Below are 14,221 nucleotides of genomic sequence, written 5' to 3'. Positions count from 1 at the left end.
AAGAATGTTTCCACAGCAGGCTTCTGTATTAAAAGATGTTAAGGAAAGCTATTTAGGTAGAAGAAAAATAATACCAGATGAAAACTTTAATCCATACTAAGTCACGAAGAGCCCTGGAAATGGCAAATGTCAATGTCAATATGAAATACTTTTATTTATGTAATTTTTAAATTTAAAGGACAGTTTGTGATGTTAATTAAAATAATAGGGGTATATTGTTGTTTCAATATATGTAGTAGTAAAATTCATAAAAAACAGTAGCAAAAATAATGCAGAGGATAAATTGAAGTATACTGTTAATGAGTTTTTTGCATTATCCATGAAGTTATATAATATTAATACATGGTTGAATGTGATAGTTTAAGGTAGGATATTATAAATCCTAGGGCAACCACAAAAATTTAAACTAAGAGGAATAGATAATAAGAGGAATAGTCCTTTTATCCAAAAGAAGGAAGGAAAAGAGGAATGAAGAATATAAAAGATATGATGTAAACAGAAAATACATAGCATTATGGTAGACATAAACTGAACCACCTTTTGAGCATATTAAATGTAAAAGGACTAAGCACTACAAATAAAAGGCAGAGACTGTAAGTTGAATAAAAACCACAGTCTAAGTATGTTCTTTTCAGAATAAATACTCTTTAAGTGTAAAGATCTGCTTTAAACACCGAAATATGAAAAAGGATATATACCATGAAAACCTGAATCATAAATAAGCTGGAGTGGTGATGAATGGATGCAGGCACTGTAAAGACTAATAAGTGAATGTGGTGAAATTGAAGAAACAAAAGTATATACATGCTCAATGTACAAAAACAGTTTTTCTGTATACTTTCTATGATCATTTGGCAAATAAAAGTCTTAAAGCAATATCACTGATAATAGTATCAAAATCAAAAAATATTTAGTGATACATTTTACACACTATGCTCAAGGACTATACACCTTGCACTAGAAAACATTGTTGAGGAAAGAATTAAAAGATCTAAATAAAGATACACTATGCTTATAGATTAAAAAACTCCATATCACTTCTCGCGAAATTGATCTTTGGATGAAACCCACACCCAAGCACTATTGCAGCAGTCCTTTTTTGAAAAAAAAAAAAAAAAAATGGAGGACTCACATACCTTAATATAAAGACATATAAAAGTACAAGAATTAAGACATATGGTATTAGCCAAGCCCCTTGACTCATGCCTGTAACCCCAACATTTTGGGAGGCTGAGGTGGGAGGATGGCTTGAGCCCAGATGTTCAAGACCAGCCTCAGGAACAGAGAGAGACCCTCTCTCCACAAAAAATAAACAATTAGATGGATGTGATGACTTGCACCTGTAATTTCAGCTACGTAGGACGCTGATGGGAGAGGATGGCTTGACCCGGGAGGTCTAGGCATGAGTGAGCCTTGGTCATGCCCCTGCATTCCAGCCTGGATGATGGAATGAGACACTGTCTCAAACAAAAACAAAAACAAAAGCAAAACAGGGTATGTATTACTGTCCAAAAGAGTATGCAAACCTAAAAAGAGATGGTCCAGCACCAGACCCACATACATATATGGTAAATTGATTTTCCATATAGATGGCAAAGCAATTCAATGGAGACAAAAATATTTTATAAAATCATTCTGAACCATTTGGATATCCATGACAGAAAACAAAAGCAGAACTTGACTTTTGCCTTTCATCTCAAATTATTTTGAGATATCTCTTCCACCTAAGTGTCAGAGCTGAAACTAAACCTGAAATATGAAAGTTCCATGAGAAAACATAAAATCTTCACAACCTTGTAGAAGGCAAACTTTTTTGAGGCAGGAGTCGGTAAACTCTCACTATAAAAGAAAACAAATTATGATGTGGGCTTTCATGACAACTCATGCTCACCAAAAGTCATTGTTATGAAAATAATTAGGCAAGTAACATATGAGAAGAAAAATGCTCTCTGTCCATATATCTGACAAATGGCTTGTGTCCAGAATATAGGAACATTTCTCTCACTCACTAAACAGATGACAAACAACTTATGGGCAACAGATTGAATAGGCATTTCTTGGGGACAGACTGATGTACACATAGCCGATAAGCACCTGAAAAAAATGTCCAATATCTCAGCCGTGAGAGATAAACAATTATAATCATCATAGTGTCACCAAACACCCAATGGACATGGGTGTCATTAAGAAGACACCACAAACAGTGGTGTCACTGATGTGGAGTGAGGATGTGCAACTCTCTTATACTGGTGGAAGTGCAAAATGAAACAACCACTTTGGAAATCAGTCTGATGCTTTCTCCAAAAGTTCAATAAATGCACATTTACCCTACAAACCTGCAATCCTATTCCTGAATATTTACCCCATGGAAATGGAAACATAAGTCCACAAAGACATCTACAAGAATATTCATAGCAGCTTTATTTTTATAACCCCAAACTATAGATAACTTCAATGTCAATCAATAAGAAAAATGAATAATTTGTGATCCAGTCACACAATGGAATACTATTCAGCAATAAAAGGGAGCACATTATTGATACTCTCAAATAGCATAGATGAAACTCAAAAATATTAAGTTAAGGAAAGATGCCAGATAAGAAAAATGAACATTATGTATGAGTCTATTGACGTAAGGTTCCAGAAAGGTAAAACTAATTTCTGGTGAAAGAAACCAATATCATTTGCCTCTGGCCATGGGAAGAGAGTAGCAGAGACTGAGCAGTAAAACAAAGTTGTTTCTGGAGTGATGTAAATGTCCTGTATCGTGATTGAAATGTGAGTTACACAAGTGTACATGTTCATCAAAATTCATCAAACTACATCTAAGATCTGTGCATTTGACTATACAGGAAAGCGTATCTCAGTTGAAAATAGATCAAAAAATCTCCCTAGAAGACTACACTTGCTAACACATCCAGTTGCTTGGAGAATCAGCTTGCTGGAATGGGGAATCTGGGCTTGAGACTGGGTTACCACGTGTAGAGTCTCTACAGAGACTGTGTTGCATTCCCATGGTACATAATGCATTTCAAGTTTTCTCAGATAGCCACATGTCATGAATGTGAGGATTCTGAGAGGTTGGAGCAACATTCCTGGGAGGAATGAAGGGAAGCACATTTTCCAAGATGCCCCCACACCGGGGTCCTCACTGGCTGTGCTTTTTTTTTTCTTTCTTTTCTTTTTTTTTTTTTGAGATGGAGTCTCGTTCTGTTGCCAGGCTGCAGTGCAATGGTGCAATCTCGGCTCACTGCAACCTCTGACTCCTGAGTTCAAGTGATTCTCCTGCCTCAGCTTCACGAGTAGCTGGGACTGCAGATGTGTGCCACCGCGCCCAGCTAATTTTTGTATTTTTAGTAGAGATGGGGTTTCACCATGTTGGCCAAGATGGTCTTGCTCTCTTGATTTCATGATCCACCCGCCTTGGCCTCCCAAAGTGCTGGGATTACAGGCCTGAGACACTGTGCCCAGCCTGTGCCTCTTACTCAATTGTTTTCTGACCCCTCCATAGCCGATGGACCTTTTCAGATACCATGGTCTACCCAGCCATCTCGCTTTATGCTTTGGGTCCCACTGTTCCTTTGTCTCATCCCCCTTCTCTCAGTCCTGGAGTTGCTGCGGCCAGTGGAGGATGGGCAGAGAGCAGGAGAGGAGGTCCTGCCCAGGAACCAATCCTAGAGAAAGAGCATCATGCCTGGGAGTTAGTTTTCCAGGACAGCTTTTATAAGTTTTGTAGACTTAAACCCACTTGACCCAACTAAAAATGTATTGACAGTAATACTATTTTCATGGTGCTTTTTCATTGTAAATGCAGAGCCTTTTAGCTACATGATGAGTACAGAGAGTAAGGGAGGCTGGCCTGGGAATGATGTCATCTTGGATGGCATTTCCTCCTTGGAGAAATGTATGTTAGTTCCAAATCACATGTTACTATACAGTCCTGTAGAAAGAGATAAAGAGAGCTAGACAGATACAGATGCATTTGTATGTGCATAACAATCTATAAGACACACATCAAAATTCGTACCAGTTCCTCCAGGGGTATGTGCTTGGCAGAAGGTAGAAGGAGGGTATTCTGGTTCCTTTGTTTTGCACATTTATGTATGATCTCAGTTTTTATATGGAGTGTTGATATGGTTTGGCTGTGTCCCCACACAAAATCTCATCTTGACTTGTAATCTCTATAATCCTCATAATCCCCACATGTCAAGGGCAGGACCAGATGGAGGTAATTGGATCATGGGGGCAGTTTCTTGCAAGCTGTTCTCATGACAGTGAGCAAGTCTTCTGAGATCTGATGGTTTTGTACGTGTCTGGCATTTCCCCTACTTGCACTTACTCTGTCCTGCCAGCCTGTGAAGAAGGTGCCTGTTTCTTCCTTGCCTTCTGCCATGATTGTAAGTTTCCAGAGGCCTCCCCAGCAATGTGGAACTGAGTCAATTAAAACACTTTTCTTTGTAAGTTACCCAGTCTGTCTCAGGCATTTCCTCATAGCAATGTGAGAACGGACTAATACAAGCATATACTACTTTAGATATTTTAAAATAAAAATTATCATCTATCTTTGAAAGGCATGCACAAATGGGAAGTTTCAGAACATTTCTGTTGTGGCAATTGTATGTTACCTTTAATGGAAATGTTTCAAAGTCACTTGTTAAGACTTTGTTAGAACAAAATATAGAGGCTGCTGGGTGTCCTTGAATATTCTTCTGCCTCCTATAACTTGTATTACTTTGGAATTTCCAGTGGCTTGACAATGAACTACTGCAGGAATCCAGATGCTGACACAGGCCCTTGGTGTTTTACCATGGACCCCAGCGTCAGGTGGGAGTACTGCAACCTGACGCGATGCTCAGACACAGAAGGGACTGTGCTCACGCCTCCAACTGTTATCCCGGTTCCAAGCCTAGAGGCTCCTTCCGAACAAGGTAAGAAGTCTGTGTCCAGACATCTACGTGCTTGGACAACGGGATGAAAAGACATGAAAAACCACACTGATGCAGAAGCCTTTAGAGCTACGTAGGAGCTCGAGTGTTGGTTGAGGTTCTGCCATGCCCAAGGAAGCCTCAGTGCCATCCCTGGGAAAGCCAGGGCTGTGACTTTTGGCACCACTTGTGGGACTAATGACTTTAGGACTGGCGCAAAACCTCCAGGGTGCTCAACTTAACCACTCACCTTGTTCTAAAATGGGTTATGTCAGTGTCCCAGTCAAATTCCTATTTTAACATGCTGTCAAGTGTGTGATTCTTTCCAAGCCAATAAGCATTTCCAGTAATTTCTTAAAATAGACAGTGTTTGTTGCAGTCTTCAGCGTTGTGACTCCTGAGGAATGTGGCCCCTGAATCTGTCAAACTAGAGAAACTTGTCATGACTGCATTGATTCCGTATCGTCCTGGGTCTTTGTGGCTGCCTGGCTGTCTGTAATCATCTGTTTGTTTTGTTTTCTACGACTGTATGTTTGGGGTTCCTCCTCATTGCTCTGAGACTCTTATTGGGACTTTGAGTCTTGGATCAGGGGAAGCAGAGTTGACATTAGATCTTAGATGATTGGGATAACAAATCCATGGGGGAAAAAAGCCACTTATACTTGTCCCCTATTGTCTTTCTGTGGACCAATCAACTTGTCTGTCCAAGTTACAGAACACCCTGGACTTTTCCTTTGTGTAATTTGGTTGCTTGTGGTCGGTCTGACATGTGAAGGGACCTTGAGCTGGGAAAGCAGCTTGGCCTCCAAGTCCACTGACGACCAGCATCCTGAGATTGCCTAGGGAGGTGGCACAGGGCAGTGATGAAGATCATGAGAGCTGCACTGCCCATCATCACATTTGGGCAACTGCTCGGGAGAGCAAGAGGGAGGAAGGAGAGGTTAGGATGATAGGAAAGATTCTACTTGGCCAGTATTATTGTAATGTGGCACTGTGTTCTCTGGATTTAGTGTGAGTTGATAGTTGACTTTTTCCTTGATTGGGTGCTTTTGTCTGTTCTGCAGAAGCATCTTGGTGGCTCCTCTACCTCAAAGTCCCTTGATGGGGTCAGTTCCATTTCTTCACTTCTGGCCCAGTCTGGTACACGCCACTGACTCTCACTTCCCGGGCTCTCTATCATTGACAGGCTGCCCTGAATTTAAGCCCAGTCTGACTTACCTGCCTCAGACATCCGCGGTAGTGCCTGGGACTCATGCACCTTTGACTCCCATGGAAGGGAAGTACAGTAGCTTCCCAGGTGCAATTCTGGTGTCCTCACCCACATTGAGGATGTATGAGAATCAGGTTCTTAGAGACTGGAGAAAGAAGGAAGAATGGGAACAAGATTTTTCCCAGTGGACTGTGAGATTCCCCACCTTGCCTTGATGTAAGACAAGTGAGGTTAACCCCAAGCCTGGTGAGAAGGGTTCCCTTCAGACACTGGGAAATCCTGAGGACTGTTTCTTGCAGAAGGATGTGGTTGGTGGGATATTCAGGTTTGACTTGTGCTTGAGAAAGTTACAGCCTCTGGTTCAAGAAAGAGTTTAATAACTATTTCATTTCCACCAACACATTCAGTACAAATAATAAATAAGTAAAAATAAATAGAAACATTCAGTTTTATTTTGAATAGTAGGAATAGGGTATCATCATTTCTGTAGTTACTCTTTTAGTACAGTGATGCGTATCTACTGTGTGTAAGGCATACTAGCAGAAATTGAGCTCAGCACTAGAGAAGATGATTGCATTCCATGCCATGCTTCTTTTTTACGAAAGACTTCTATAGATAGATTCTCAAAACAACCCATGGCAAATGAAAAGTTATATCAGGTTCTAGATTCACTGGAGTGTAGAATCTCTGGTTGGTTGGGGAGGAATTTCCTCTTGCAGTTGTTATTAATAATTATATAAATAATTATTAACTATATTAACATTTATAATTTTGAAGACCTTGAAGGGCTGGAGACAACAGAGAAACATTTTTGAACACCCTCTGTAGCCCCTGCACTGTTGTACACATCGGTGGGTGGTACCAAAGGTAGGACACTGTCCCTACCTCCAGAGACCTTGCAGGCTTGCTGCAGAGAGAAGGCAGGGAGGAGGAAAAGAATAGAGGCACATGTGTGTAAATCACCCCCCCAGCAGTCGGTTAGTCATGGGAGGCTCCCCAGAGGAACTGTCCTGAAGCTGGCTGAGAGAAGGCAACATTTCAACATAGGGCAGTTATCCTTGCTACATAAAATCATGTACACACATGCACACATGTGCACACAGAGACTCACACGCAAAAGAATCCTTCGTGCCTTTCAGTAAACTTTACATGGTTTAGATGATGATGGAGATGATGAAAAGAATGACATCATGTTCTAAACATATTACATTGAGTCAGAATAACAATGAGAAATAGCTATTTGTACCAATCAAGGTCTTCTCAGAAAATATCTCATTCTAATGCCGAACTATACCAATTTCTTTAATCACTTCTCCAACAAAATAATTAGAAAGTGTTTATATTTCCTTGAAAGGAGAGTGTCCTGTGTTGTTTACTACCACGTTTTAAACTTAGAAAGAAAAATCTAAAAAGTGTTTATGATTTTACTCTTTAATTTCACCTTTGAGATGTGAAAAACTAGTGCTTGGAATTCGTCCTGAATTAAACGACACAATTGCTAACTTGGACTCAAAGGTCAATTCTTTCCCACCTTGTGCCACAGCATCCTCTTCATTTGATTGTGGGAAGCCTCAAGTGGAGCCAAAGAAATGTCCTGGAAGCATTGTAGGTGGGTGTGTGGCCTACGCACATTCCTGGCCCTGGCAAGTCAGTCTTAGAACAAGGTAAGAACAGGCCCAGAAACCATCTATACTGTCCTTCCACATAGGCTCCAAAAAACCCTTCTACATTTACACAAAACCCACACAGCTGAAGCATCAGTCCCTGCCTCCATGTTTTCTGAAGGAAGAAAAGATATAGAAAAATAAAAAAATTATATTATCCTAGGTTCTCTGCTTTGAAAACGGCCAAAATTGTCATCTTTTTCTTGATCTGAGCAGCTCCATCAAAATCTGTAGGCACAGTGATTTGTATCAAGTTCCAATATTGCTGGAAAATACTGAAGATGCTCTGAGGGTTTCTATGGATATCCATTGTCTCACTGTCAGATGAAAAGAGAGGGAAGTTTTTAGAAATGTGACACTTTGCAGTGAGAGAGGACAAGAGCAAACTTATCTACAGTCTATCACAGGCACAGATTTTTTTAAACACTTTTGTGAATCATTGAATTCAATGCCGAGGCTACTCATCTATTCACAAATTATAGGTCGTGATCCCCATCCATTAAGATTGATTAGTCCGATCCCACAGAACCTGGACCTTCTGGGTATCATTTCAGTGGAACATGCCTTTCATAAGTTCAGTTTTCTTGGGCGTCTCAGGAAACAGGCCCATCCGCCTGCTGGTTTTGCTTCCTTGGCTCACTTCTACACCAGGTTGCCTGTGCTCAATTGCTGTTCTCCCCTAAAGAGACTTCCTTTCACAGGTTTATGAAATGCCATCGACAAACCTGATCACATTGCATTTCACTCTGCTGTCGATTTGATTTTTCTTTACTTTATTGGTTAGAAACTCCTTGCTCTACAGAGCTTTCACCTTCCACGTATTTCAGATTCATTCTTTCCTAAACTGTGTGCTGGTCGATGTCCTCATGGATTTATCCACGTGCTGCCATCAGGCACTTTTTATCTGTACTCTTCATTACAATCTGTTTCCGAGTGGCTCACACCAGTATTCTGAGCTCTCACCTGCCTACGCAGTCCTAGAAAGCAAGTGATTCAAGAAACATCCCCCAAAAGTAAAGTTTCCCAGGTAGGATCAGAAGACCCTCATGAGTCACTGCTGCTCAGGATCACATCTGGCTCCTTGAAGAGTGATTCATCAGACCTTGTATTTATCAGATCTTGTCATAAAAATGAAAGAGACCTCGGGGGACGATCTTGGGCAGGTCGCTTCTGTTGGAGTCCTGGGCTGTGGGGTATAAGCCACGGCTGTAGAGCTTCATGCGGAGTCACTTAGCTTTGCTCTCCTGTGGACAGGCTGTGTCTGTACCTCCCCCAGGCATCAGAAGAAGTGGCATAGATGAGCCCTTCTGAAAAATCCCACTCCTGGAGTACCAAAGTTACCACCGTCCTGACATTGGGCTGGTAGCCTTTTCCTTTGGGAATATGAACATGATCAAATCTGAATGAATCTGTCTTTTTGGCTTTCTATACAATGGAGTAAAATAAACCATCAAATTTGAACAAAGTCTTTGCATGTTTTCTTTCTAGGTTTGGAAAGCACTTCTGTGGAGGCACCTTAATATCCCCAGAGTGGGTGCTGACTGCTGCTCGCTGCTTGGAGACGTATGTTTAAGAGACAACTGACAGGAGGTCTTATCTTCAAGACTTTTTCCTCTTCCTCCCTCTTTTTTTCCCTCCCATCTTCCCCTCTTTTCCTCCCCACCTCCCTTCCTTTTCTGGAAGGAACAGTAGGAACCAGGGAATGCATGCACAGAAGCCTGAGGCAGAATTTCCAGGGAAATTGGACAAGAGAGGAGGGAAGTGTTTCTAGAGAGAACCTGCAGAGGGGAGACACAGTACAGGTAATTTTGTGGACCTGGATAAACTGCAGGACAGAGCTGTTCACTACCAGAGGCATCAGTCTGTATTAGGCCGTTCATGCATTGCTCTAAAGCAATACTGAGTCTGGAAAATTTACAAAGAAAAGAGGTTTAATTGGCTGATGGCTCTGCAGGTTTTACAGGAAGCAGGATGCTGTCATCTCCTCTGCTTCTGGGTGGGCCTCAAGAAGATTACAATCATGGTGGAAGGCAAAGTGGGAGCAGGCATGTCACATGGCCAGAGCAGGAGCAAGAAACAGAGAGAGATGTGGTGGGGGTGCCAAGCATTTTTAAATGACCAGATCTTGCAAAACTAAGAGTGAGAGCTCCATGATCACCCTGAAGATGTGGCCCAACTCATTCAAGAGGGATCCACCTCCATGATCCAAACACTTTCGCCAGGCCATACATCCATCACTGGGGACTACAATTCAACATGAGATTTGGGTGGGGACAAATATACAAACTATATCACAGTCTCTGCCAAAACAGACTGAGAACATTCCTTAACTGTCAGGTTCCGGCAAATTGTGAATTTTGTTTCTTGCCACTCATAAGTCACTGATTCTGGGTGGCCAAGGGTCTCAGGAAGATAGTGCCAAGGTCATGGCACAGAGGGTACCTGAAGGGGCTGGACCGTATTTTTCTCTTGACATCCTCATCTTTTCTAGGTTCTCAAGGCCTTCATTCTACAAGATCATCCTGGGTGCACACCAAGAAGTGAATCTTGAATCTCATGTTCAGGAAATAGAAGTGTCTAGGCTGTTCTTGGAGCCCACCGGAGCAGATATGGCCTTGCTAAAGCTAAGCAGGTACTGACAGTGCTGTCAGTTAAGAAACAGTTATTTGTAGGAGAGGCAGGTTTGGGACAGGTGACAAGGCACACAGGGCACTCGCTGTGCTGGCGACTCTGGAGGGCAGGGTGCCGGTGCAGACAAGGATGGTGTGGCCTGGATGGGAAGGCATAGGGCAGGGGCCAGACCTGCTCTTCTGGGCCTGACCACAAGCCCGGTGTAACGTCTTTGGGTCTGTGAACCGATGGGTGATGTTCTAGGATGCTTTGACACTCTAGGAAGGTGAGAAGGGTCTTTCTGTCTCAGCCTAAACAGTAGCTGATCTCCCTTCTGCTCCCCAGTCTCCTCCCCACCATCCCAGCAAATGTGCAAATACAAGGTCTCTGCTCCTCACGATCCTCAGAGAGGTAGGGTGCTCTGATGGCTTGAACAAGTAATTTGGAAATTTTGAGTTTTGGAGGAGTTCTCTGATAGGCTGATACATTTTGAGTTTAGATTTCCCACCCACATCCCCACACCCCTAGAGTGCTCCACCAGGGAACCTGTAGACTGAGGACTTCTGCACCACAGATGTCTGGTGCCCAGAAGCAGAAAGTGTGTTTGCTTCAAAGTTGGTGGCAATGATGATTCTTGGTCAGAGTCAGAACAGGGCATTTCTCATATCCAGTCCTTTATCCTCTTGAACTTACTAAAGCAGAATCAGGTCTAAAAACCAGAGTTCTAATGTTTGAGAGTTCCTGGAACTCTAAGATATATAAATGTTCTTTGAAAACATACCATTTTGTTCATGCAAGGTGCTTATTTCCAATCCTCTTTCATTTGATGGCTAGCATTTTACTGGATTTTTACAACCATGGTTTAGTAACATTCACTGGGGAGGAAGTGAAGGATCCAGATGGAGCAACTTGCTGTGGGCACACAACACATTTGCAGTTTTTTACCCTCTTGATGATGTCTCAGCCAAACATTCTGCCCAGTCATCAATGCCCTTTTCAATTAATATGAAAGGACACATTTGGCATGGGATTCCAGTTGTGCACAGAATATACATGAGAAGTACACCTTTGTCATCCCTACTTTCAAAGGCGAATGCCACCCTCAGCTTCTTGCATGCAACTGATGCCTTTCAAATGAAACCTTGTATCTGTGTAGTCCATAGGCAACCACAGGCAAATGTGAGGGTGAAACGCTATGTTCTATGTTGCTCTGTGTCATTGAAGCAAGAGAGTACCAGCTCAGAGGGCTCTGGGGCCTCAAGGTAAGGATACCTAGTTGTAGATACTGCAGCTCCCAGCTGGGTAGTCAAACATAACTGCTAATACTTCCCTTATAGGCCTGCCATCATCACTGATAAAGTAATCCCAGCCTGTCTGCCATCTCCAAATTACGTGGTCACCGCCTGGACTGAATGTTACATCACTGGCTGGGGAGAAACCCAAGGTGAGATCAATTCCATTGCCCATGTAACAAATTGTTTTTGACCTGCAGTGCATGTTACAAAATGAGCATTTTAGAGATCGTTGTGAAATTCCTATCCATGAACATTGTCCAACCCTCCTGACTTTGCCTGGGCACCTGTCTATGTCTCCATAATCAGTCTTCAAGGGATGTGGGCAGGGGGAGAGAGGCCATTTCTTTGAGTCTTTCTCTTTTTTGTTTTCAGAATCTTTTTAAAAATAATTGTATGTTTCCCTTACACCAAAAACAAGCAAAAAGCCAGTAGATGTCTTTGAGTCTCTTAATTATAATTTCAGCATTCATATTGCTTCCCAGGTAAGTGGGGTTTTCACCCAGCCCTCAAGTTAAGGGTGTTAGATTATTTTTCATGTGAAATTAGCCAGACTGGGTTTCTAAACATGGTGCAAAACAATAACGACAAAAGTTATAATTAAACTAGTCTTCTTCCCAAATACCCACATGTCTAACGTGTGTGGGAGGGTGTTAGGCAGGGGACCTACATCTGGGGAAGAGGCAGACAGGCCCCCCATGGCCCCAAGTCTAGGACGGCATGTGGTATTGGTTGATGGGTGAGAGCAAGAGAGGGAACACTTGTGCAGAATGTGGTATCAGCACCTGTACTACACTTTAGGAATTCCTTCTCTTTGCAGTATACCCTGACAATAATTATATCCATCAGCCTTACCCCCTTGGCAGCAGGAAAACTAATACTCTTAATGTCTCAGTTCCACTTTCTTAGAGGTGCAGGTGAGGACATAGGGAGTCTGGGGCCCTGGAAAAGCGTTCTGACTCTGCCACTAGCCAGATAGACCTGAACTAGACACGTTACCTCTTTGTATCACTTGGCTCTAATCCCTTATCTGTAAAACCAGCATTTTCAAGTGGTGCTTTGTACATCAGCCTTTTGTATACGCTTTCATTTAATGAAATTTTTTTTGGGTTTTTTGAAAAGGTTAAAAACCACTGGCCTAGATAATTTCAAAGCTGGGTTTCCTTTTTCTGTCCCTTTCCTATTACATTTAAAACCTCACCTCCTTGACTTCTTGTTCCCTTTTTCTGCACTGCAGCCTGGGAGCACTGAGGCCAAATAAAAGGAAACTTGGCTTGAGGAACACTTATGGGTGTGCCAGGCTGCTCCTGGCATTTGCATATTTTAAAATTTAAATACTAGAAACCTCTGCATGTTAGGTATTATTTTTTCCATTTTACCATTGAGGAAGCTGGGGTTCAGAGAAGGTGCAGCGTGACAAACCTGAACTGGAACCCTGACTCCCGCCTATCAGCTGTGGGGACGTAGAAAAGTCATGAGCTCTCACTGATTGTTTCCTCAGCTGATGTGGGCTGCAGGACTGTTATGGGGGAAATAATAAGAAAGTGCATCAAGTGCCGAGCACATACTAAGCACTCCATCATGGCAGCTCCTACTACTAACACAGAATAGAGTTGAATCTAACATGATTCCTTCTTGCAAGTGACAGAAAATCCAACTCGAATTGGATTAAGCAAAACAAGGGAAATTCTTGGTGAGCTGAAAAGCTTCAGGCTCACATGAGGCCCCAGATCCCAGGCACTCCTGATCATGGGGTAGGCACTATTTGGGGCACAAAGGTGACACTCCCATTGCTGCAGATGCTGTCATGGCTCTGGCTCTGCTGAGAAAGAATAAGAAAGGCCACTCTCCCCATTACATGAACAATAGTCTGCCCACTCTGAAAGACTGAAATTGGGTCATGGTCCTGCCCCTGAGCCCGTCACTGATTGGCTCTGACCTGTATCAGCTGTTCCATGCTGGAAGTAGAGGCAGGACCCCATTCATACCCAGAAGGGAGCTAAAGGTAGATCCCTCACCAGGATTATGGGGTGTGGGGTGAAAGGCTGCTGGGCAGCCAGAAAGCAAACAGATCCTCTACAATACTTCAACTGATGAAAGCATGAAGCTAAAATCATAAGGATCTGAGTGCGAGTTCTGGCTCTCCCATCTTCCATGTGACATTGGGCAGTTACTTAATCTCTTTTAGCCTCAGCTTTCTCATCTGTACTTACATATAAGGTGATTATGAGGATGAAGATTATGCATCTTCATCCTCACCTTCCAACACCACCACCATCATCCCCATCACCATCATCAACACCATCATCATCATTACTACCACTACTACCATCATTACCATCACCACCACCATCATCACTACCACTACCACTACCACCACCATCACCATGACCGCCACCATCGCCAATATCATCACTCTCAACATCACCACCATCACCATCATCGCCAACATCATCATTACTACCACTACCACCACCATCACCATCACCACCATTCCACCACCATCACCAATATCATCAC

General features: G+C 42.6%; 1 protein-coding gene across 1 annotated transcript in view; it reads left to right on the top strand.

Annotated features, from left to right (window-relative positions):
- Positions 1 to 14,221, top strand: part of LOC111547273 (apolipoprotein(a)) — a 109,330-nt gene that overhangs the window by 91,603 nt on the left and 3,506 nt on the right. Inside the window, exons 22-26 of the mRNA XM_031935526.1 lie at positions 4,747 to 4,928; positions 7,679 to 7,799; positions 9,288 to 9,362; positions 10,291 to 10,431; positions 11,747 to 11,853. Coding sequence (XP_031791386.1) covers positions 4,747 to 4,928; positions 7,679 to 7,799; positions 9,288 to 9,362; positions 10,291 to 10,431; positions 11,747 to 11,853 — 626 coding nt within the window. The remainder of the gene's footprint in view (positions 1 to 4,746; positions 4,929 to 7,678; positions 7,800 to 9,287; positions 9,363 to 10,290; positions 10,432 to 11,746; positions 11,854 to 14,221) is intronic.

This window comes from Piliocolobus tephrosceles, chromosome 5 (assembly GCF_002776525.5).
Source record: "Piliocolobus tephrosceles isolate RC106 chromosome 5, ASM277652v3, whole genome shotgun sequence".
NCBI lineage: Eukaryota > Metazoa > Chordata > Mammalia > Primates > Cercopithecidae > Piliocolobus > Piliocolobus tephrosceles.
The sequence above is the reverse complement of the archived record's forward strand: the minus strand, read 5'-3'. Positions and strand labels throughout refer to the sequence as shown.